This window comes from Drosophila obscura, unplaced genomic scaffold (genome assembly GCF_018151105.1).
Source record: "Drosophila obscura isolate BZ-5 IFL unplaced genomic scaffold, ASM1815110v1 contig_1, whole genome shotgun sequence".
Taxonomy (NCBI): domain Eukaryota; kingdom Metazoa; phylum Arthropoda; class Insecta; order Diptera; family Drosophilidae; genus Drosophila; species Drosophila obscura.
The window spans coordinates 7,018,521-7,043,776 of record NW_024542679.1 but is presented as its reverse complement, the minus strand read 5'-3'; the positions used below and the strand labels follow the sequence as shown (position 1 = coordinate 7,043,776).

The 25,256-nt window shown below is 48.5% G+C and overlaps 1 protein-coding gene across 2 annotated transcripts in view; it reads right to left on the bottom strand.

The window, feature by feature from the left end:
* Positions 1–5,529: 5,529 nt before the first annotated feature.
* Positions 5,530–25,256, bottom strand: part of LOC111076186 — a 30,885-nt gene continuing 11,158 nt past the window's right edge. The window contains exons 1-2 of one of the 2 annotated variants that reach the window (XM_022369863.2): positions 9,399–9,593; positions 5,530–8,602 (exon numbers count right to left, since the gene is read on the bottom strand). In XM_022369863.2, the coding sequence (XP_022225555.2) occupies positions 5,807–8,602; positions 9,399–9,410 (2,808 nt within the window). In that variant the 5' untranslated portion in view covers positions 9,411–9,593 and the 3' untranslated portion in view covers positions 5,530–5,806. Of the gene's footprint in view, positions 8,603–9,398; positions 9,594–25,256 lie in introns of those variants that run through there. The other variant, XR_002607998.2, reaches the window with a different exon arrangement.

Below are 25,256 nucleotides of genomic sequence, written 5' to 3'. Positions count from 1 at the left end.
TCAGTCAGTCACTCAGTCATTCATTCAGGCAGCAGCAGTCGGAACGTAGTGAGTGGATCGCCAAGTTGCCAGCAATTTGCTCAAATAAAAACGTAAAAACAAAATGCAACCCAGGAAGCTGCCGCTGCCTGTTGCTGCCGCTGCCTGTTGCTGTTGCTGCTGCTGCTGCGCATGCGTCTCTTGTGGCAGCATATAATTGTGAGGATCTGCCACACAGCTGTGGCTGCACAGTCTCCGACTTGGGACTCAATGTCCGGCGGCAATTGTAATTACCGCAGTTGCGCCTCCCGTTCCGTCGTCGTCGTCGTTGTCCGTTGGGGAGGCCAACGCCTTCGCCCAGCAGATCCCCCAGAGAAGGAGGGAGGCATCCACTGGTGCAGGCGGCAGCCACTGGAAGGAGGAGGAGGAGCAGGAGGAGTAGAGGCATCCACTCCAAAGGAGACAGTGGAAGCGCAGTAGCCTGGCATTTCAGTTACGCCTGCAGTTTGTTATTACGCGCATTACTCTCTCTCTCTCTCACCCTCTCTCTCGCCACCGCTTCACCTTCCTGCTGGTGGCATCATCTGGCCCTTTTGCCACACCCTACCTCTGATTGCAACCACTGTAGGGGTGGGGAGTGTAGGGCAGGGCACCACTGAACACATTTTACATTATCCGCGCATTCCAAAAAGCAGTCGCTCCTTCATTTCGTTTATTTATTTTGGTATTTTGTTGTTTTACAAGAAAAAAACTAATTAGAGAGGAATCCTAATGGAAATACTCGTGTGTTATTCATAATTTAGTTGGACTTTAAAGAGAGTTCTAAGAGTGTTTCATATCGTAATCATAAACAGCTAAGGATTGTCTGTGGAATCGAACTTAAATTAGGGCTTAAAACAAGCTTAAACTAGGGCCTAAACGGTGCTTAAACTTAGGCCTAAACGAGGCTTAAACTTAGGCCTAAACGAGGTTTAAACTTAGGCCTAAGCGAGGTTTAAACTTAGGCCTAAACGAGGCTTAAACCAAAGCGTTTTGTTCTTTACAAATAGCACCACAAGAAAATATCGAAAAGTGGATTGGATTGCACCTTAAACGATGTGGGGGGGGGAAGAATAAGGAATGGGGTGGGGGAAGGTCTTAGGTTCTTTGGGGATCACCGTTAGGGATCGTCGTTCCCCTCATAAATTATATGGTAAATAGCATTTTGGAAGTGATTCGATTTTGTTTTCTCAACTAATATCACAATGTTGCTCACTGATTCTCTCGCTCACTTCTCTCTCTCTCTCTCTCTCATAGCACGGCTTTAATTTATTGGTAAAATTCTCTGTATTATACTTCATTAGATCTTTCTTCATATTATATGTATATATATTTTGATTCGAATTACTTAAGATCTAAAAGGCAAAGAGTAAGCTAAGAAGTTCTGGAAAAGTCTTTTGATCAATCGATTAGCTATCGTTTAGTTATTGCTTTTAATTTACATAATTTTATTAGAGATTTTTTTATTTTTAAGTTTTTGTTCAGTAGACATTTTATTGCTATTAGATTTTTGGTTTTTTCCACTTTTAAAATTCGAAAAGCACTATGAAAATATGTCTGACAAAGCGATTTGAGTAAAAGTTTTCTTGATTTTTTTTTTAGGTTTAATTTTATTTCTTTTCGTCTTGTTAAAATTTATTTTGTTAGGAATGTTTTTTTTTCTTTTTTTTTTTTTTTTAGTAATTATCTTCGGTTGTTTCTTTGTTTTAAGGAAATTCCTTATTTTTTTTTTTATATATATATTTTTTTAAGGAGTTTTTGTATTTTTGTTGTATTTAGTTTGTAGGCAAAAAGCATTTAATGCTTAAAATTGTTGTAACTTCTCAGAAGCGTTAAAGTGAAAAATCTTAACACTAATATTTGCAATATTTTTAATTCGTTTAAAAATATTTGTTACGTACATATATCTGGTAAATATATATTTATATTTCCCCCGCACCGCCCCTTTCCATAGGAGCGGCGTGTATTTTTTTTCATTTATTTAGTCAAAAAATTGATTAATATTCCAATGGCAAAAGTCGCTCAAATGTACAATGCATAAAATTCTATCTTACAGGAGTTTTTTTTGTTTTGTTCTTTTGTTGTTGTTGCTGTTAAGAGTATCAAAAATTGTTGTTGTTTAAGGCACTTCCGTGTGACGGAAATATATAGTACTAAATCTAATATACATACACATATCTAATCTTTAGATAGATATCCCATGTCCAATGGTTTATGTTGGGCGTTTGTTTTTCTATGTACAATATCATCGTGTGTGTTTTTTTGTTTTGTTGGCTGTGATCTGCCATCAATCAATGCCCCCGAATCACATGCAAACACGTCTGAAGAGAGAGAATTATGTTGATGGAAACAATGGAGCATACCATGCCACCCATGCCTGCCACATGCCTGCCACATGCCTGCCACAAGCCTCTCCTTGTAGGACCCTTTTGCTGTGGCTCCCTGTGTCCCCCCCCCACCCATTGACCAAACTTCAAACTCAATTTTCGCGCTACAATTACAAATGATGGCCATAAATCTGCGACCATCCGCTCACACGGAGACAAAAGGAAAGTTGGATGAATGCCACAAGCTGGATCTCCCCACTCTTTATACCCTCGCTCCCCTCGCCAGAAAGCAAGTGATAATAAACGCACGCGACACGCGGTGCAGTGCGGCGCGGCACGGCGCACTACGTTGTTTAGAGATTTATGCGTGCCACAGAATAGAAACAAACACAAAATGCACAGAGAAAAAGAGAGCAGAGCAGAGCAGAGCGGAGCGGAGAGCGTTGCAAGCGCGTTGCAAATAATGTCAGCGGCCAAAATGATGCACGACCAGGCGTGTGCAACGGATTATGCAATGCGGCATCATCTCTTCTCTTCGAGCTGTAGGCTCCACGGCTAATACACTCTGCCACATAAGTCAGCCGACACTGCCCCGTCTAAAACGGGGCAAGGGACTGGTTGATGTAGTGCAACATGGAGGCTACTTAGCTGCCCCTGCGACCTGATTTATGGGGCAACGGCAAGAGCGCAGGAAAGGAGTGGCGGCCCCCAGACACAATGTCTGTCAATTGCTGTATGCCACCAAAAGCATTTTCACTGCTTAATTACACAAACAGAGGCAGTGGCAGTGACGGTGTGGGGCATGGGGCAAGTGGGTGGCATGTCTGCAGTTTCGTGTTTGTTTTGTGCATTCGTGCCCCTGCCCATGCCCCCAGCCTCGTGCCCCCTGCCTCTTGCCGTTCACTTATTAGAGGGAATTAATTTAGTCATTGGAAAACAAGGTCAAACATTAGCCGCAAACTGCAATGCAGCAAGTGGTGGCATGCCCCCTACACTGCACACACACACACAGCACACACTGCACACACCCTACACCACACGTTGCAACTCCCACGACTGGCCTTCTTCGTGTTGTCGGGACATTAAGGCCCCAAGAAATTTCCATGTCGCAGAACAAGGACTTTGCCTCTTCTCCTCCCCCACAAGCGTGGGAAAACTTGCCGAAAAGCCATAGCACATGGAAGCAGAGCAGAAGAAGGAGTGGGGACGGGTACTGGAACTGGCACTGGCACTGGCACTGGCTGCCTGCGTGCCACAGTGCAGTTTCGTGACGAGCGACGGCTGCCTGCCTCCACCTTGTAAGCGATTCCCATTGCCTAAAAGCTTGTAAGCCAGTTTCCGGCTCCGTCTCCGGCTCTAAGGCTCCTACCGGCTCCAACCACAAAATCTTTGGGGAAACCGAAAAATAAAGCAAAAGGTGGAATATATATTTTAACCAAAAAGTGGGCAAAGGGAAAATCCGAAAAATCACTGAAAATAGTGCAAATAGAAACCAAAGTCGCGGCGGGTGTTGAAATGATTTGTGTTTTGCCGCGAAGAAAAAAACCAACAGAACAAAGCAAAAAACCAAGCGAAATGTAAGGAAATATGCATGGAATACGTGTATATATCTTCATGGCTAAATCTGAAACGATACGCGAGTGTTGAGGGTTCAGAGTTGATGAATGTTGCCGCATGCCACAATTCACTTTAAAACATGGAAAAATCATAGAACATAAGAGATTACAGGAACAAGAACGACTTGTGGAAAAAAAAAAATATAAACTCAATTCCTGAATATCAATTAAAATACGACACTTTTTAGACCCTGTTTTTAGACAAGCTTGGGCAAAAATATTCGAAAAGAAAGCATGAAATATATCTTTGAAACTCCATCTAAAAATCAAAGAAAACTTAAGCATATAAAACCATTTTCGTAGCCAGAAACAATACCCAAATGTAAGGAATTAAATGGTGTCTTTCATATCTTCAGTTTTAAGTCTGAAAAATCAAATCAAACCAAATCAAACCGACGAAAAATGTTGCACACTGCAAAAAAATAATAATTCTGATAAATAATAATTCAAATGTGATTGTTGTTTTGTGTGTTTGTATGCCATTTGTATCCCCCTCGCGGGGGTAGACTTTTTCTTTTTTGTTTCTTTTATTTTTGTGAAAAACGTTTGTGGAACTAATCGCTAAACGTAATAATAATCATAACCAATAACTAGAATAACTAATATAACATAAGTTAATAATTTATTTAAACATTCTAATGCGTACAAACTAATAATCAATCAATTAATCAATCAATAATCGCGGGCGAGGGCGCTTCCAATAATAAATAACGAAAAACTTCAACGTTGAAAACGAACCCCACCCTTTAAAAAGAGCGCGGGGGAGGGGTAAAGAAAACTTAAAGGTTTTTTGTTGGTTTGTTTTTAATTTCATTTCATGAAAACAAAAAAGTATTGGAATAAAATATTCAATTTTCAAAAATAATTTTTGTTGAACAAAAAAAAAAAGGAAAGGAATTTTTTTCAAAGAATTTTCTCGATTCGAAAAATGGAAATGTTTTTGTTTTTGTTGGTTTTTTTTTTGTTGTGCCCTTGGGAGAATTCTTTGTCTTTTGTTTTAAAAATTAAATATTTAAATTAATACGAAATTATGTGTTTTTGCTGTTGAGTTTTTTGTTTTGTTTTAAATATAAATAAATTAAGAGAATTCTATAAGTAAAATTAGAATTAAAATGTTTATGTTTAAAAGTTGCTAAGCCTAATGCCTTTTTGTGCGGTTGTGCGTTGAGACCCCGTGTATACCCTACAATACAATACAATATATACCCTATAGCTGTGTTTTGTTTTTTTAGCGAGTGATTTTCGTAGTCATTTCGTTGCTTAATAATTTCAAAAATGTTTCCTAACAAGAAAATGCTGGGAGAGATCCCACCCCGAGAGCGGGGATCACCCGAAGTGGAACTTAATGCTAAGTTTTTATTTGTGGAACATGGAATTTGCTAGCTGTATCCGCACGAAGATGCCACACACTCTCTCTCTTTTTCGCTCTCTTTCGCTCTCTCTCTCTCTCTGCCACATGCTACGCGCTAAGAACTAGAACTAGAATCATAGTTTTAAAACGCTAAGAACTAGTAGTAAGAAGCCTAAGTTTTAATCGCTAATACGTTGGATGGTGGGTGGTAGGTCTGCTCTCCTCTCTTCTCTCTTTTGTTCTCTTCTTTGTGTGTTTGTGTGTATTTTGGGGGATCGTAATTCTATATCTTTAAACTGTAGGTAGTAATTAGGTTTTCCTCAGTCTTCGCAGAGATTTCCGTTAATCAAAAAAGTGTCTGTGGGTGTGTGTGTTTTGTGTGAGTGTGTATTTAGTGTGTGTGTGTGTTTGTGTGTGTCCTGCCCCCGTCCCCCATTTTAGAAGGTCATGTACTGCCTCGAGGCTGCCGCATATTGTAGATAGAGCCGCCGCTGTTAGGCGCTCTCCGTCTTCACCACCATGGGCATGGGCCCGCCCAGGCTGAGTCCTGCCTGTGCGGACGACTTCTGCAGCAGCTCCTCCTGCAACAGGCTCATGTTCATCGGCGACAGGCCATGCCCACCCATATTGAGGCCCATGCCCATGCCCATACCCATACCCATGCCCATGTTCATGTTCATTTTCATGTCCATCAGCGGCAGCGGCGACTCCTGTGCTGGTTGTTCCTCCATGTTGCCGCCGCGACCCTCACGGCTCTCACGACCACTGCCACTGCCCCGTTCGCCGCCCCGCGACTCGTAGCGCGTGTGTGTGCGCATGTGGCGCGTGATCATGTCCCTGCGACACGCCGCATAGGGGCACTGGGGGCACTTGTATGGCTTCTCGCCCGTGTGCGTCCGCTGGTGGGTGGACAGATGATCGGAGCGGGAGAACACCTGGCCACACACCTTGCACGTGTACGGCTTCACGCCCGTGTGCAGTCGCATGTGCCGGGTCAGCATATCGGAGCGGGCAAAGGATCTGTGGCACACGTCGCAGGAGTACGCTTTGGCAATGTCGTTGGCGGGATTGCGCGACTTGTGCCGCGAGGCCATGTGCTTGGCCAGGCGATCGTGCAGCGAGAACATCTGCCCGCAGGTGGGGCACACATATGCCACATCCGAGCCCGGCGGCATCTCCTCCACAACCGGCGACACGTCCAGATTGTAGCGCCAGGCGACAGTCTCCTTGGTGGTGGGCGATGCCACATCCCCCTTGATCACCGGCACACCCACTGTCGACGAGTGGTGCGAATGCGAGTGCGAGTGCGAGTGGGAGTGCGGATGCATGTGGTGCGGGTGAAGCGAATGCGAATGCTGATGCGGATGTGGATGCATCTCCATTTTGATCATGGCCGCTGCTGCTGCCGCCGCTGCTGCATGGGCCGCTGACATGGCGCTGGCATACGGCGACATTTGCTGCTGATTCGATGATGGCGGGGCGGCATGGCTGCCGGAGGCGGAGGTGGGCGTGTGGCCCGAGTGGCTGCTGGAGGCCGGCGACAGGGCATTCATGCTCTCCACACTGCTGGCGGCACTCATCGAGGCGGCCGAGGATGCCGCCGGTGGGGGCATCATCGAGGCGCTCGGCGGAGAGGCGGCGGATTTGTACTTCTTGATCTCCGTTTCGCTGCGAACGCACAGATCGAGCGGACGCTCCTGTGGCGGCGGCATGGGCTTCTTCTTGTCGCCCCGTTTCTTCTTCTCGGACGGCGGTTTGGTGCCGCGCGACGTCTTCGTCGTCGTGGTGGTGGTGGTGGTGGCGCTGCTTGCCCCTCCACCAGTGGGCACCGATGACTCGCTGCGCGGTGGCGACGGCAGCGAGGGCGGTGGCGAGGCATTCGCCAGCAGAGCGTGTGGCAGCAGCTGACTGGCACTCGGCATCGGTCCGAATCCCTTGCGATCGACTCGATCGACTCCTCCTGCTGCTGCTGCTGCTGTGGGCGACGTCTCCGTCTCGCTGGCAATGGAGGAGGGTGTGTGCTGCAGCGGGGAGGGGTAGAGATCGTGGCGCCGCCGAAACACCTCGTTCAAGTACTTGGTGTGCAGATAGTAGCCGAACAGCGGCGAGTGGATGGGGAAGTAGCGATCGTAGGGATTGGGGATCTCAGTCTTGATTTCCACATGCAGTGGATTCTCCTTGGGGACCGGCACCTGATGTGGCGCCACACCGGAGGCTGGGCCAACGCCAGTCCCGGGCCCGGCCCCGGCCCCGGCCCCGGCGGCAGCGGCAGCCTGCAGTTGCAGCGGACTCATGCTGATGCGCGGACTGTCGTTGCCATCGTTGTCGTTGTCGTTGTCGCTGTGCGACAGCTCCAGATCCAGATCCTCGCCAGAGATGTCCTCCGCGGAAGCCGCCTCCTCCTCCCCATCGCTGGCTGTGTGCTCGCTTTTGATGTACTTAGCCTCCTCCTGCTCCTGCTCGTGCTCCCGCTGCTGCTGCTCCATGGAGTCATCCTCCCCGCCGTCCTCATCCTCATCGCGAGACTCCTGCCCCTCGTGATCGGCCGCCTCGTCCTCCTCCATGGGCTCCGTCTTGCAGGCGGCCAGGCCGTTGCTCAGCGGCTGTGGCGAGGGACTCTGCGACTGGGGACTGCCACTGCGACTGCTGCTCCTCCGCTCGATTGTGTCGCTGTGGTTGTGGTGCAGCTGGTCGAGCACCGCCGAGAGGCGCTTCCGCTTGCGCTGCTTCCACGACACTGCCGCAATGTTGTTGTTGGCCACGCACGGCTGATTGTTGTTGTTGTTCTGCTGCTCGGCACTGGCCACAGCCGCTGCCGCAGCGGCTGCTGCAGCCGCCGCCTGCTGGTGCAGGCTCAGGGCCAGTGGCATGCCCATGCCCATGCCCCCACCGTGCGGATGCGCATAGCCCTGCTGCAGCTGGGCCGCGTAGTGGGAGTGGGCCGCTGCCGCCGCCACGGGGGGCGGTGGATACACATGGGGATGGTATTGCTGGTGCTGCTGGTGGTGCGGTGCTGGCGGCGCCGGCGGATGGTGGTGCGGCTGGTGTGGATGGTGATGGGGATGCGGGGCATGGTAGTGCGGATTGTGCGTGCCGGCGGCGTGATGATGATGCCCCATGGGGTCGGTGCCTTCTGCCATCGTCATGAGGTCAACTTTTTGTGGACTTGTCGTCGGCGTCGGCTGCTGCTCCGGCTGCTGCTGCCACAAAATGGGGCGGCACACGAGACGCCGCTCGTAAAGCTTCAGCGGACGAAGATTCTTGCGGGCGCACTGACGGGATTTTTTCGACTGCAAATAAAAGGAAAATATCCAATGAATTTTATTTTATGTTGTTATTTTATGTATTATCTATATTTAAATATACATTTATAATTATCTCTGAATTTTTTTTTACACTTTTCAGGCTTTTTTTGCTTTTCTTCTTCCCCCTGCCTGGGCGGGGATACCGACCTCTTCAGCCTGCTCACAAACGCGTGAAAACTGTGAGTATTTTTTTCCTTTAAAATTCCTTTTAACTAAATTCGAAACACTGCACCACAAACACTTGAAGCATTTAAATATGTTTCGCGTATATTATTTGCACAAGTTTTCCTTTGATTCTCAATCTCAATATCTGACCAAATTTCCACATCTTCCACATCTGGTGTTACATACATTTACAACATGCATACATATTTATTTGTGAGTATTTTCCCCATATGAACTCGAAAAATATTCATGAAAAGCACCTACATATTTTTTTAAAATTATTTTTTTAAGGTTCTCCTTAATTTTGTTTACACATTTCACAGCTTTCATCAATTTTTCTGAACAATTTCACACTATTTTTGCATAACTGAAGTTTGTAAATAAATATATGTGTGTGTTAGGTGTGTGTGTGTGTTTTGTGTGTGCGTGTGTCTCCTCTTTTGAGACACCAAAAGTCTTGCATGCGTACGCGCGTGTGCGGTGCACTTTTTGTAGCTGTTTGCCGCACAGGCGCACAAATTTCCCTATGTATTCCATTTCGCATCCAAATCTGCTGCAGAAATTGCAATTATATTTTGTCCACTTTTGTTGATTCCTCTCTTTAATCGAAACCTACCAACACTTCCATGGATAGCCTCGCAATTCGTAACTTGGCCAAGGAAACGAGAGAACTGAACTTCAAAGATAACTTTTAATTGCTTTAATTTTAATTCCAAAATTCCTTTTGTTATGGCCTGTGTATTTTTTGTTGCACACTTTCTTTCGAATTTTCCTGCAGAAAAGGAATGGAATAAAAATTCTTTTGCGCTGCTGCTTTTTAGACGTCGAAACTTCACGAAGGAAAAAGCTAGTGGCACTGCTCTAACACACCCACCCGAACTCTACACACTCTCCTCTCTCTCTCTCTCTCCCTCTCTCTCTCTCTATGTCTGGCTGAAAGTCTACACCTGAACTGTGCAGCGTTACCAGATCGTTCGATAGGCGCCCCCGCACCACGCCGCAATTATTGTGAGGTTAAGTTGGACCAATTCCCAAAAATGAAGAAGTTAAACCCATGGCTGGACTGTGGCAATCAGTCAAGCATCAAAATGCAGCAAATTCCCTTTGGCTTTGGCTTCCCAGTGCAGTGCAGTGGAGTGGAGCTGAGTCTTTGGCCTTCAGTCAAACAAATAAATAAGATAAATTTTTGTGCTGAAGCTGCCAAAAAAAAAAAAAAGGAACGGAACGGAACGAGGAGACAGATGACAACGGCGGCGTTTACGCTGCGTTAGTTTTATGCGTTTCTCCGGGAGAGAGTCGGAGCCGTAGAAGGGAGCCAAAACGTACGTACGTCCGTCCGTCCGTCCGTCTGTTCGTCCAATCTGCAAACTCTCCCGCTGAGGGAATTTTTATTGCACTGCCAGCAGATTTTATGGCGCTCAAAGTTTATGGGGCTGCCACTGCCACTGGCCTGGTGCCTGCTGCCTGGTGCCTTGACCGGGGGGGGGGCACGGCACCGATTGTGTGGCTCCAGGAGGGTGTCCGAGTCTAAGTCCTGGGCGCCTCCCTCTAAGCGTCGCTGCGGCGCTCCTTCTGGTCAGCGGAAAGCAGGCAAACAGAAATCAATGAAGGGGACAGGACAAGTCAGCATCGCATCGCCACATCGCCACATCGCACATCGCCGTCTGGCGCCAACATTCGCAAATAATTAAAAGTTACCACACACACATACATGCTACATGCTACATGCCACATGCCTCGCAAAGCAGTTGGCAGTAGTAGCAGTAGCAGTAGCCCCGCAAAGGCACGGCACAAGGCACCGGAGCGACAGCACGTCTGGAAGGACGTTTGCTGCATTGCGCTTATCCTTGTGATATATGAATATTGTGCACACACGCACGCCACCCCTACCGCCACCACTGCCTGCCCCAAGAGAAGAAGAGCTGCAGCTGGAGCTGGGAGCTGGGAGCTGGGAGCTTTGTGCTCTGTCTGCCATAAGCCGTCAGTTTATGGGGTACGTTGTCGTTGTCCTTCCTGGTTGTCCTTCTGTTTGCAATTTGCGCCTACAACTACGGCAGAAGAGAGGGAAGAGAAGAGAGAGACGTGGAGAGTGAAGAGTCCGTGCGGAGGAGACGACGACGGCGTGTCCATGTCCTTAACGGTCACGTGTTTGCTTTACGTGTTGAGAAAATGAAAAGAGTACGGATACGGTCTGCCGTCTCTCGTCTCCCATCTCCCGTCTGCTGTGTTTGTTGAGAGGTTGGAGGTGTTGATGGGTACGGCACCCCCCCAACACCGACCCCGACATGGACACCTGTGTCCAACAGTGTCCTGTCCTGTCCTGTGCTGTCCTCACTGCTTGTGCCCCATGCTTGTGACCCATGCTTGTGCCCCGTGCCACGTTAGTGGCCTGCGATTGCTGTAGTTATTGTTGTCGCATATCCGCATATGTGTGTGTGTGTGTGTCTGCTGCTCCCCCCCACCGCCCTTTGGCTTAATGGAGTGCGTGTCCTTTGTCCTTTGTGGACTGGACTCGACTTTGCTTTAAAGTTTTCCCTTTTTAACTTTTTCGATTTTCCAACTTTAATTGGCAAAATGGCCAGAAAGTTTTTGTCCGCTTTTCACTCGCCTCGCCTCGCCCCACCCCGCCATATCATAATTCATGTTCTATTTCCTGGAACAGGGTCACCCGAAGGGCAATTAATATTCTTAATTAGGGTAATTAAACAGCGCAATGCTGACAACTACACTACACTACACAACACTACACAACACTACACTACACTATGCTACACTGCGGTGCGATGTGCAATGTGAGAGAAAACTTTACAACTGTAGTTTTCCCTTTTAGCCCCTCCTTCTCCATCTGTGTGTTTTCTTTCTCTACGCTCCTTTTACTCATAAAAATATAAAAAACATAAATTTTCACGCCACTGAAAGTTCTCCACTCTCTTGGCTTCGCTTCTGCCCCTTCTGCCCCTTCTGCCCTTCTGCCCTTCTGCCTGCTGCTGCTTTCGGGTCTTGTTAGCACGCGAAATCGGGAATTGGATTGTGAGAATGGTAGCAAGTGAAGGAGAGTGAGGGAGAGGCAGTGTAACGGGGAAGAAGTTGTCGAGATTTTTGATTAATGGCCTGGCAAAAGTTTAACTGCATTTACATACACACACTCACACACACACACACATGCAGATCTATGGAAGTTTGTATACCCTTTGCGGTAGAGTAGAGTACATTAGCTTGGAGCGAAAAATGTGGAAATCAGTTCAAGATATTTTTACGTAAGAGAAAATTTCAGTTTGCGCCTACAACTACGGCAGAAGAGAGAGAAGAGAGTGGAGAGTCCGTGCGGAGACAACTTGAAGGAGAGCAGCCGAAGGAGCAGTAGCTACCGAACAGGGTACTGGTAGTCAGGACAGGGTATGGAACTCTTCGCTTTCTCCTTTTAGCTGTGTGAAATTATATTTAAAATTTGTGGGGAGGGGTTAAAAGAATAGGGAATGCTGCCAGGAGTCAAATTCGAAGCGAGGACAAAGTTAGAGTCCCAAATGGAGATGGAGCTGGAGATGGAGACGTGGTGTGAAATTATCCCAAATTAAGTGTTAATTTAATGCCGCAAGTGGAGGATGGAGTGCCACTGGGTGGGGGGAAGTAAGGAAAATCTCTTGATAGAACTGATGGAAATGCGTAAACGGACTTGCAGATCGAATGACCGAATAACCCCACTAACGTAACGGCGAGCGGAGAGTGTTAAACATGGCTCGTGGAGTCGCAAGCAAACAGCGCCAAAGATCGGACAGCGAAACATGCTTGTAAGCAAATGTTTGGGGCTTGGCAAAGTGGAACGGGGGACATGGGGAGGGGCATGGGGCTGGAGCGGCGTTTCGTGTCGTGTCGTATGCCCCGTAAATGAGATCTGAAATAAGTGCAACGCAAGTGCGAAATGGTGCAGCGGCAGCGGACACTTGCTTAATTGCGCTAAACAATGAGACAGCTAGCCAGCCAACCACCCAGTGAGGGAATGAGGAAGCAGCTGTAGTCGCAGCCCAGCCAGCCACTAAATGGCGCTCACACAATGCCAGCGGCGAAAACTTGCAAAAAAGCCAACGGGCCACAGATTTGCTGTCGCGGCTTTGTTCGCACTGAAAACTGCAAAAAAGAAGAAAAAAAATAAAAGAAAGAAAAATAACAAGAAGACTGAAAATGCAAAGCGGGAAGACTGAAGACTGAAAATGCAATGCCAGGGAAATATGATTCATGGCCAAACGATGACAACAACAAATTGTCACAACCAGAAGCAACTCTGGCTAAGAGTTAACAGCAGTGGCAACCCTAGGTAGCAGACTGTACTCCCAAAGGTTTGCCCTCCATTTTTTTTGTTGTTGTTGCAGTTTTCCCTTAATTTTCTTTGCACATTTAACACTGAAAATGCACAGAAAATTCACACAAAAGCGAAACAGAATCCTCACCATAATGATGATGCTGGCAACAGCCTGACAGGCGGCAGACTGTACCCTCGCGTTGGCAGAGTTGCCACTGGATTTGCATGGCATTTGTCACGCTTATTAAGCGCACAGTGGAAACAGTTGGAAGCAGTTGAAGATTAAGTTTTAGCAGTGTAGCAATGGAGTGCAGAGGTAGCCCCACCCGCCCCACCCCCGCAGACAAACATACATGTGTGGTAGCAGCCGTAGCCGTAGCCGTAGCCGACGTCGCCGCGATAAGCCGCGTCGAGCCTCCCATGTGGGCCTCCATGTGGCATGGCGTCGACGTACTCCCCCTCTCCCTCTCCCTCTCAGTCGACGACACACAAAGTTAACCAAACAAAATTGCAGAAATTAAAATGTAAACAAATTGTTGGTGCCTGACACGCCCCCCTGCGCAGTCCGCCCCCCTCCGCCGCTCAACGAGGGGTTTACACAGCACACTGTGTACAGTACACACTCGGCTATAAAGCCCCAAAGCAACACTCCACACAGAGACGGACAAGCGCTGTGGCCATTAATCTGGCAAATGTCTCTGACGCCATTTAAGCCACACTTCACTCTCTTTGCTTCGGACTTGTCTTTGCCAGCAATAAACGACATCATAAACATCAGCATTCAACGTGATATGCATTGATAATGGACAGCAGAGAGACGACAGCCTGACGACAGAGACAGAGACAGAGAGAGGGCGATTGGTAGAGAGAGTGGGAGAGAGAGAGTGAGAGAGTGGGAGAGCTTCCATTGCAAGTGGAAAGCAAACAAAGCATGACCAGGCAGAAATATGGCTAATAAAATAAAACGCCATTTGCTCAGAGCCCTGCCCTGCCCTCACCCCACACCCCACCCCCGCAGCAGCTCCAACGGGGGTTGGTGGCAAGAAGAGGAGCAAGATACGATAAAATAATGAATGGCGGTGGAAGGGAGGGAGGGAGGGAGTGAAAACCTAAACACAGAAAACTCTTTATAAAAGTACGCCTACAACAATCACTTTTCTCTCTGCCACTGCCTCTGCCTCTCTCTCTCTCTCTCTCTCCCTTTCACACTCTTTGGCTGTGTGCAACCAATGACAGGGGCAACATGTTGCTTGCTGCTGCTGCTGGTGCCGCCTCCCCACGCGCTCACATTCGCTGGCAACACAAGAAAAGCTGCCAATTGAGTGGAAAAGCTGGATTTTAATTGTTTTGTTTCCTTGGTGTCGGGAATACGCGGGTTTATGCGGCATGGCCAAAAGTCGAGTCGATAAAGGCAATATATATCTAGAGATGGTTCAGTTATAGTACTTAATGAAAGATAATGCATTTGATGCATTTTTTGTCTAGTTTTGATTGGTCTGTTCTGTGGCTGCTGCCTGCTGCCTGCTGCCCTGCCACTTGTCATGCATTCGACCCGCGCCGCATAAACCTCTGGCCTGGCAATCTGTCAAATGAAAATCTCATTTATTATTTGAACTACTGGCTGCTGGCTGGCACTGCCCCTGCCCCTGCTGCTGCCTGCTGTTGCTGGTTTATTTGAATTGGAGTTGCCGGCGTCTGGCGCACTGCAATTAAAATGATCACTGTAATTTTGAAAACGACTGCGAATTGCGGCCCGAACCAAATTTGACGTCAATATGCGAGCTAACGATATGCTAATTAGTTGCTGCTGCTGCTGCTGCTGCCACTGTTGCTGTGGTGGTGCCACTGCTTCTCCATGCGGGGACTGGGATCATTAATTAAGACGAGAGGCCTCTGATCTGAGAGATCGGATTGACTGCCCCACGGATTGGGGCTGCTGCTGTCGCTGCTGAAACCTACGCTGCTGCTGCTGCTGCTGCTGCTGCTACCGTTGACCAAGTGGATAATGCCAGATAATGGCAATTTCCTGCCTTGCCTCTTGGCCAATTGTTGGCCTGTTTGCCTGTTTGCCTGTTGCAACTCCCGTGCCAAAGGAGCAGCACACATGCAGCAGGCAGCAGACGGCAAGCAGCCCCTGGCTGACCGCAGCTTAAATAAAATTACATTCAAATTCAATTGTAAATGCATTTTATCTGTTGGTTTTTGCTGCCTGCCACACTGCCACTGCCACTGGGTGCTGCTCCCTCTGCTGCTGCTGCTGCTGCTGCTGTTGCTGCTGTTGTGGCTGTAAACTGCAATCATGTTGCACATTTTTCTCTGGCATGCCTCTTGCCTCTGCCAACTTCCATCTTCCACTTCGAGTTCCAAGTGGTCGTCGTCTGGTCCTGGTCGCTGCTCTTCTACTAGAGACGCAGACGCCTGGGCCTTTTACAATCAAATGTAATTATTTTTGCAATATACACCTTCAGCTGCTCCTACTGCTGCCTGCTGGCTGCCTGCCTGCTGCCTGTTGCATCGGGGGGTGGGGGCATGTGGCAGCAACAAGTTGCTTAGCATACTTCCGTTTGAGGAGGCCACAAAAGGCCGCGCCCGATACCCAGAGTCCAGGCTCTTAAAGGCTCTAGAGGGCGATCGCGTGATCAAAGTCAATTTAGCCAGCGATATACAGACACATTTGTTTTGCCAGTGCCCCTCTGCTGCTGCTTCTGTTGCACGTTGCACACCACACTCCACACTCCACACTCCAACGTAGGCCCAACTGTGGGCCCAACGATCCTGTCGTCATCTGCTGTTGCTGCTGTTCCTTGCAGCTAAATTAAACCATTGCCGCTTTATCGGAGGCAAATGAAGAGGCGGCAAGGCGAGGAGGCGCCTACACCAAGGGCACTCCAGACAACGAAACGGGTTCTGCTCTACTCAACTCTGCTCTGCTCTGTTCTCTTCTGCCACTCCGAATGTGATGTGAGATGTGGGATGAATCTTCGGGCTTTGTGGCACGGCACGGCACGGCACTCACTTCCTTTCCTTTCCTTTTCTCACAAAACAGTGATGTTTCCACTCACTCGCCTCGCTGCAAGAGTTTATCATAATTAGGCACACGATTTGCTGCTTAATTGCTGAATTAACATAAAGATGTGTGCTGGCCACAAAAACCCAAGCCAAAAAGCGCCAAGAGCCAAGAGCCAACAAAGATCCCTGACGCTCATTTCATGCTAATTATATGGCCAATGTACCGTGGTGTGGTGGGTGGTACGGGGTACGGGGTACGGGGTACGAGCCAAAAATGAATGGCTGAAACGCCTGCCATTTTAGCCCATAGACTTAGACGCGAACTTGGGCTTCAGTTTTGGGGCTCGCAACTTTGGAAATTATTTAATTTTTAACCTCTAGGGCCGCAGCCACACAGCAATCATCATTAAGCACGAGCTTGCGCGCGCTTTCGTATTTGTTTTTGTGCTTGTGCTTGTGCTTGTGCTTGGGGTCAGTGCCAGAGAGAGGGAGAGACTCCTCCACCTTCAACTTTAACTTCATTTCCATTTCCATCTCTTCTTCAATGGCTCCATTGCTGGCTGCATCGTTTATCAGTCAAAAGCGATCTCTTGCAATTAGCCTTAAACGCTTTCTGTGGGCCTCAACACTCACGCACTGGGAGTCGCCTCGGGAGTGCATCCCTCCAAAGTGGGTCAAGACACATCCAGATCCTACACTGGAAGGCGAATGAAGGCCTTCTGTCCATCACATTATCAGAACGAAATTATCGTATATCAAGCAACATTTTTGGGGCGGCGGCGGGATTCGTTCTCAGACGCTGCGATCCACTGGGCTGTGCACTTTTTGAAGTTATCTCTCGCGGAAAAGGGATCGCGGAACGTACGAACGGACTGCATACTGAGAGTATTTATTTTTAATCATCTTTTTGTGAAAGCAGGTGAAATTTTTGGCATTTATGAAAGTGCATGCGGCGGCAGCGGCGGCGGCGGCGGCATGACCCATTCCCTGAAAGACGTCGCGTCGTGTCTCCTGTATATAAAAATTAATATAGATTGCAAGCGGCAGATACATTGGGGCAGGAGACGCCAGCCTCAGCCTTGGTCTCTCCCTCTCTCTCTCTCTCTCGCTGCCTGCCGCAAAAAACAAGTTGAAAGTTTCTTAACGTTTTTCCCTGTGTTGTTTCTGTGTTAAATTTATTATGCCGAAAGGCCGATCATTATCGGGTAGCCGAGCACAAATTATATATGCGCGCGCGCACACATGATGAGCATTAAGGAGGATCCTGGAGTGGAGGAGAGTCGCAGTCGCAGTTGCAGTCCCAGGGATCCTCTCCTTCTCGTTGGTGATGGTGCGCTTGCTGCTTGTTGCTGGGCCAACCTCTGTGGTTGCAAACTATAAAATGTCGCAGACTATAAATCCACTTGCAGCAATAAATTTCTCAAAATGTCAGCGCAGGCTCCCGCATTAATTACACGTGAGAGCGAGAGAGAGACACAGAGACTCCAAGGAGACTGCAGCGTGAAGAGGAGACTATGGAGACTGTGGAGACACTCCAGACCAGACTGCATCGACTGGAGGCGTGCAACACCCGCATTTTGTGTGGCGTAATGTGAGCTGAGCTGAGCTGAGCTGAGCTGTGTTGCCGTGGCATGTAATCAATAGTTGTAACCACCGAAAGTGCACTCCGCAAGTCGAAGTCCAAGTCGAAGTCGAAGTCCGTCGTAGCCCCCTCCCTGCTGGTCGGCTTGGTGCTTGGTGCTCTGTGCTCTGCTCTGTGCTCTGTGTGCTCTGTGTGGCTGTGGTGACCGCAAAAATGCAAGTGCAAAGCATTCAATTTTTGAACCGCGTTGACTGCAACAAGTTCTTTCAATTTGCCTCGTTGCTGCCAGGTGGAGTACAGCCACAACAACTTGCAGCAACCTGCGGCAACCTGTGGCAAGGCAAGGGGGCAACACACACACACACACAGAAACAACGACACTTAAAACAACCTGCAATTGAAAACTTTGCGCGTGTTTTGGCTCGCATTTTGATTGCCTACAAGCCGTTGCTGTCACTTTGCATTATACGATCGAAAGAGTCCAAGAGTCCGGGCAGAGAGAGAAGTGGCATGGTGGGAATACAGGGCGACAGGGAATGGCAATGGTAATGGCAATGGGAATGAAAGAGTGCAAAGAGTGCAAAGCGGAGAAGCAGGCAGCCAGCCGCCTTTCGACGAGCGTCAGGCGTCAAGAAATGCATGCAAAACGCGCCAAAGTCCAGCTAAAATTCGTTAGGGTTGTCTCTGGACAGAGAGAGAGAGAGACAGAGAGAGATAGAGAGAGGGAGAGCAAGAGAGAGCGAGAGTGCCAGGAATAACACAGTTCCGAAAGGAGTTTTTTTAGAGGATGTCTAGAAGATGGAAAGAGCGCACTGACAGGGGGAGTCTGGAAAGCCTGGGCAGATCCACCCATAAGAAGGGATTTAAAGAAGAATATTTTCTATGGCTACTTCATGCAATGACAGAGGGAATGTGGCATATCTATATGAAGTGGAATGCACTGAAATTTGATGGGATCTATCATTAAAATGTTCTATAAACCCACGAGTACTGCGCCCAAACAATATGAAACCATAGATTATATTTAGAATGGGCTGCCATGTCAATGGAATTTCATAAAGAAGACTTACTTCTTCTACTCTTCTCTTTTCTTTTTTATTTTTCAACTTCTTTTGGGTAAAGAGTTTCCTTGAAAAATGTTTTCTTTGGCAAGCGACTTTTTGTCCACGGGGTGTCTGTGCGCATTCAAAGGCCATTAATTATTGGTTTGAGCTTTGATTTTCTTACGTTTTTGTGGTCGATTATCGTGCAATTATGTTGCGTTTGATATGCTAATTCACCACTCAAAAGAACGAACACACACAATTATGGTGGACAGTGAACACTGTAATGAGCGGATGACAGTGGACAGTGGATACTGGGGAGCTGGGGAGCTGGGCAGCTGGGGACCTGGGGACCTGGGGACTGTAGCTAATTTATGCAGCGCTCGTGTCAGCCGATTGATCGATGACTGGGATGCGATAGCCCCACAAAGATCATCTGCAGCAGGTGTTAATTGATTTCGTTTGGCTCGGCTCGTCTCGTCTCGTGTCGTCTTGTAATTTGATTCGTTTGTTTATGGCCCGTTTCCTTTCTGTTTGGATATTTACCGTTTCGAGCCGCTTCGGGGGCTGGCTGGGGAACTGGGGACTGCGACTGACTAAACCGATTCGTTTGCCAACTCAATTATATGGGGCGATATACAAGAAGATTTGTGTGGCATACACACACTGACATAAAATAAAACTATAGATACACTCGCGAGATGGCGTTGGGGCGATGGGGCGATCGCTCGCGTTGTTCAATGAACGAATGAATGAATGGAACTGCTCTGCGAATGGGTGTCGCTGTGGCCTTTTCTTATGCGATCTTTTTTTTTTGTTAATTAAGCTACATTTCATATGCAGCTGATGGATTTTATGAATAAAGCGCCAGCGCCACACACTGCCCAAAAAAAAAGTGTAAAAATCGAAAAACATAAAAAAAAACACCAAAAATCCAAAAAATCAACAAAAAATAAAGCGAATTATGTGATGACACCGAAAGCAGCCGCAATCGCAGCCGCAGTTGTATTTTTTATGTTTTTTTTGTGGGGCGTGTCAAAAGAAATCTACCCGAGAAATGACAAAATACAAATAAAAATCCGCGAGAGCTTTTCTGGCCTTAATCGCCACTGGCCCGGCCCGGCCCGTCCCGTCACCAAGTGGTCGGTCGCCAAAGGTCGACCCGATTGAGTTGTACCTCGTACTCGTAGTTTTAGTTGTAGTCACTGTTGTTGTTGCTTTTGTTGACGTCATGTTAATGTGGCTGCCGATTTTTATGGTCTGGTCTTTGGCCAAGAGCTGCCTCAGACTCCAATCTACAGTCGCAGTCGCAGTCTCAGTCTGTCTATTTGTCTGTCCATCTGTCCGTCTGTCCGTCTGTCTGTCCATCTGGCTGTCTCTCTCTCTGTGGCGACTGTCGCTAGCAATTAATCTTCGAAAAGTGGCCAGAGATTCATTTAGCTGCATTTTTTTTTTTATTTTTTTTATTTTTTTATGACAAAAACTTGGCAATCTGTCGAGAATGCTCAGGCTTCATTCACTTTCAATGGCAGCAGAGGCAGGGAGCCTGAGCTACAGCTGCAGCTTCACTCCCTCTCAATGGCAGCTCTGGCAATGCCTGCTGCCTCCCCCAAAGCAGCAGCAGCATTAGAGATGACAGCGGGAGGACACGAGTGGCACGACAGCGAGAGAGAGCGAGCGGATGGCAATGCCAGGAGATGAAGCTTCTGTTTCGGGCGTTTCCTTAGCTTCGCTCACACTCAATGCTGGATGGTAATGCTGAAGCTACCCCTAGCCTATGGCCAGGCCACAGTTGCTCCCACGTCCCACGTCCCACCCTGGCAGTGCCTTCTGCACGATAAGTCACGCGCCCATCACTGTGTGTATCGTGGTCATCGCATCACCCATTGCTTGTGGCAGTCGCACACATGATCGATCTAACTCCCTCCCCCCCCTCTTTGGACACCGCTCCCCGCCCCGCCCCGCCCCCACCGCACAGCAATCGCTGCTGTGGTGTGTCCTCGACGCACGCATTAAATTCAAAATGCGTTTCAGTGAAGGTTGCCAGGTGGAGCGCGAGTGCGAGTGCGTTCGTTCGCTGGCCAAAGCCAAAGCCAGACCCGGGCCAGGGTTGTCAGGCAGAGCCAAAAAAAAAGAGAGGCACAAAAAGTGGCTGCTGCTGCTGCCGTTGCTGTTGCAGTTGCAGCTGTGTGTCGAACTTACCTCGAGACGGGAGTTAGACTTGCGGCTGGACACTCCTCGGGCTCTTTGGGGGCATAGTCTGCAAAAGAGTGGACAAAGAGCGATGGGGGGGGGGAGACATCGTTAGAGATTGAAGATTTTTTGGAGGAGATGCTGCCTGCCACAATTTGTCATAGCTACAGCAGCAGCAGCAGCAGCAGCAGCTAGCTCCCTGCCCAGCAGCTAGCAACAGCAGCAGCAGCAGCAGATCTCTGTTGCGTGGCAGCTTGGGCTGCTTCAGCTGCTAATTGCTGCGGTAATTAAAGCAGAACACAGCCACAGACGTTTCGATCATTAATCAAAACTGGAAACTGGACAAAACTCTGCTCTGCTCGGCACGGCTCGGCACTGCGGTTCATAAATATTTAATGGTCTCATAGGCAAATATTGAGATCGGTTGGAGATCGCTTGGAGATCGCATGGGGCAGGTTTCAGGAGGCAGCGAGTCTTGCGAGACTGCTTGGCGTTCGATGGAGATTCGATCTATGCATGTATGTGTGTATGTGTGTAAAGATATATTTGTCCAACATTTTGGCTGAATTTTCCACGGGACATTGATTGATTGAAGTGTTTTAATATTAGTTACCCAAAAAGCACAGCCACTGGTTGCCACCCACTGAAACTTAAAGCCAAATTAAGTGGGCGTGACTGCAGCCGAAAAAACAGTGGCAGCATGGGAGGGAGAGAGCGGTGGAGTGGCAAGGAATATCAAAAAGGGAAGCCGCCCGCCTGATTGGAAATCGAAGGTAATTCCTGATCGAACAAAAATTGATTGATGATGCGGCGGCTATATGAAATGGATACTCTTTCCAGAGTTGCTTCAAGTTGCTTGCCACAAAAGTAATAAGAAAAGAAAAAAGTATCTTTAAGCTTGCGAAAGTTTACTTTTGCCGCTGCACCTTCAGCTGCTTTCAGGTGTTTCTTTCATGTGAATTTCGACCGCAGGCAGTGTATCTGGCGCTTCGTTCTGGGCAGTCACTTGATGCCTGTCGTGTTTTAAATAAATTATAATCTTTTTGTGTGTTTGAGCTGGGGGCTTATTAATTTTGTGAGATAAACGATTTCCAGTAGCAGCAACAAACAAATCTCGTGTCACATTTGCAATTGTGGCTGTTGCCTTTTTTGGCCGGGACAATTGCTATTATTTGCTAATTATTTTGTACAATTTAATCAATTTAATGCAGCGCACTGTCAACGTGGCACGATTTGCATGGGGTGCGGTTGGGGTGGGGTGTGGGGGGGTTGAGCTGCTGTTGGGGGCGACTGCTAATTGACAGAAAAAGTGACAACAGCCAACCCTTGCTACTGTTGCACACATGGCTTGTGTGTTGTGTGTGCTTGCCACCTGTTGCAATTAGGCATGCAACATGGCATGTTTTGCGGTGGCATATGACCAGCAGCTATGCGCAGCCAGCCCCCAACTGGCAGCTCTGTTGCAGCTGCGACCTTAACAAATATGCCGCCAACAAAATCGACAAAATCGTAAACCAAAACCAAAACCAAAACCGAAAAAAACTTGTTCGAAAAAATCAAAAAAAAACAACACAGAAAAAAATGTTGCCCCAGTGGCAAGCCAGCAAACCAGCAACGAGTATCTGTATCTGTATCTGTATCTCTCTCTCTGTGTGCCTTTGCTTTCCACACAGCTGCCACTGTTGCTGCCACTGCCACTAGACACGCTGCTGCTGCTGCTGCTGCGGCTGCTGATAAACTCTGGCATTGCCTTATCGCACCCCCAACAAGAGGCTGGCTTGGCTACTTCGCCACTTCTGTCTCATCCTCGCATCCATCCTCGCATCTCTTATCTCATGAACCTTGGCCCCAAACACGCTCCACACGGCTCCACACGCTCCCCTCTCTATCTGTGTAGCTGCCTCTCTGTGTGGACCACTCGAGTCGTGGCCACTCCATGCCGCAGCCCATATTCCACTTTGATTTGAAAACTATTCGAACCGAACCACACGCCTACTCACTCACAGCAACAAACCTCGCAGATAAACATCGCTGTGTGGCTGCTGCGTTATTGAAATGCGATTGAAATTCGAATGAATTTCAAATGAGAGAGCGAGCCCATTGGCCCAGGGAAATCCATGGAAATCCATGGAAATCCACTTCTGAGCGCAGCTCCACTTCTGCGGAGGGAGCGCGTGAGAAAATGATTTTTATTTTTCTGAATCTAAAATCAGATTCCAATTCCAATTCCGATTCCGATTTCTGTGTGCCCAGCTCTAACGCTTTTTGGGTTATGGTTATGCTTATGGGTTTTTTGTGTGTGTGTGGGGTATGTGGCATGCATCGTATCTGAAAACCGTTTGACTTTTGCAGTTTAAACTTTCAAATGCAATTAGTTGTGGGGCATAAATTACATAGCCATAGTCACAGAGAGGGAGAGAGAAGGAGAGTGGGAGTGGGAGAGAACTTGCAAGCGAAAGACTGACCACAGAAAGAAGCCTGCTATTAAAATGATTGCCACTGGTATGTGGCATGTGGACACCCTCCAAGAGCAAGAGTAGAGCGGGGGCTACGTACTACGTATCGTATCGTTTCGTATCGTTTCGTATCGTATCGTTCCACCTACTACAATCAACGAGGCGTGCATGCAACGTAGAAATTGCTACGGCAGCGGCACAAAATTAGCAGCGCGTGCTAAACAATTGCCCCAAGCAGAGAGGCAGCAGCAAAACAGCAATAGCAATAGCAGTGTGGCAGTGGCAACAACAGTAGCTGCTGCTGCTGCAACACAATACACACCCACAAAACGACAGACGATAGACGAAACGAGAGCGGAGAGTGGAGAGCGGAGAGCGGAGGCAGCGAGAGGCACCTTTTTGCATATTGTTTTACAGCTCAAATATGGCGGCAGTGTGTGGCAGTGGCAGTGGCAACATCGCTCGTCTAACTCTCGTAATTGCAACAATTTAACGGTCTGTCGCTTGTGCTCTGCGCTTAAGTGTACTTCTGGGGTGCAGTCAGCAGTCAGTGCCTGCCCAGTGCCTCCCCAGTGCCTGCCCAGTGCCTACCCAGTGCCTCCCCACTGCCTCCCCACTGCCTCCCCACTGCCTCCCCACAGCCATCTCTGTGGCTCCCATCAGTGGCGCGCACTTTTTTTTGGCTGCCTACAACTTAATCAGAAAAACTAATTGCATTTGCATAGGACGCATGGGGCATAGAGGCTCCTGCCACAGAATGGCAGAGCCAAGTGCCAGGTTCAGTTGCACCAAAACAGAGGAGAGAAGAATGAGGCAAAGGCCTGGCCTGGCCTGGCCCTGGCTTCGGATGTGGTTTTCAACGCTTCGCTGTGTCAACTTTCAATCAAAAGTCAACAAAAAAAAAATAAATAAAAAAAAAAACACACGAAGTATCTTTCGGAGCTTCCTGGAGGCAGCACCGGCAGCAGCAGCAGTAACAGTCAACCGCAAGCTGCAAGTTCTACTCCTAGCGGGTGCCTCTGCCTCTCCAGAGGTGGCCGCCGCCGCCGCATGTCCGCTCGACCGTGGGAGCCACCGCCCGAGTAAAGAGTAAATTAAAAACTCAGACACAGGAGTATCCTACACGTTGTGTATCCATGAGATGCACACACACACACACACACACACACACACACACCGTGCAAATACGCAGCTCACATTCTAATTTATATGAAGAGAAGGCAGACAGGGTGGACAGGGGGGACTGTGGACAGAAGACTGGACGCCCGCGCAGGCGTACGGCTACGCATTTTTGCACGAAGATCCCGCCAAAGTCCGTCCAGAGGAGGTGGAGGAGAAGGAGAAGGAGGAGACTCGCATCCACTGATGGATCACCGTAGATAAGCGAATCTTGCAGATAATCGCATCACTCACTGAGGCACAGAGCCACAGAGACAGAGGCAGTCCCAGAGATGCTGCTGCTGCTGTTGCTGCTGTTGCATCCTCTGGCAGGTTGAAGACCCAAAGTCCGAGTCGTCCCCGAGACATGCAATAATTTTCAAACAGCAGACAGAGCCCCAGAGTCAGAGACAGAGCCACAGAGCCACAGAGAGGCCTCCTCTTGATGATGCATGACAGTGACAGTGCGTTGCAGTTGTTGCTGTGCTGTGCTGTGCTGTTGTTGCACTGACATTAAGCATGTTGCAAACAGACGCGGCACAAACCTGACAATAAGTCCTGGCCGGCTGCGGCTGCGACTGCTGCTGCTGCAGCGAATTGTGGGTGCCTCGAAAATTAGCCACAAAACTTATTTTCATGGTTGATCTGGCAGCGGAACAGGAGGAGTAGGAGGAGGGTACAGGAAGCAAGGGGGTAGTTTTACAGCCGCATCGAATGGCCAGCGTGCCCCAACGAA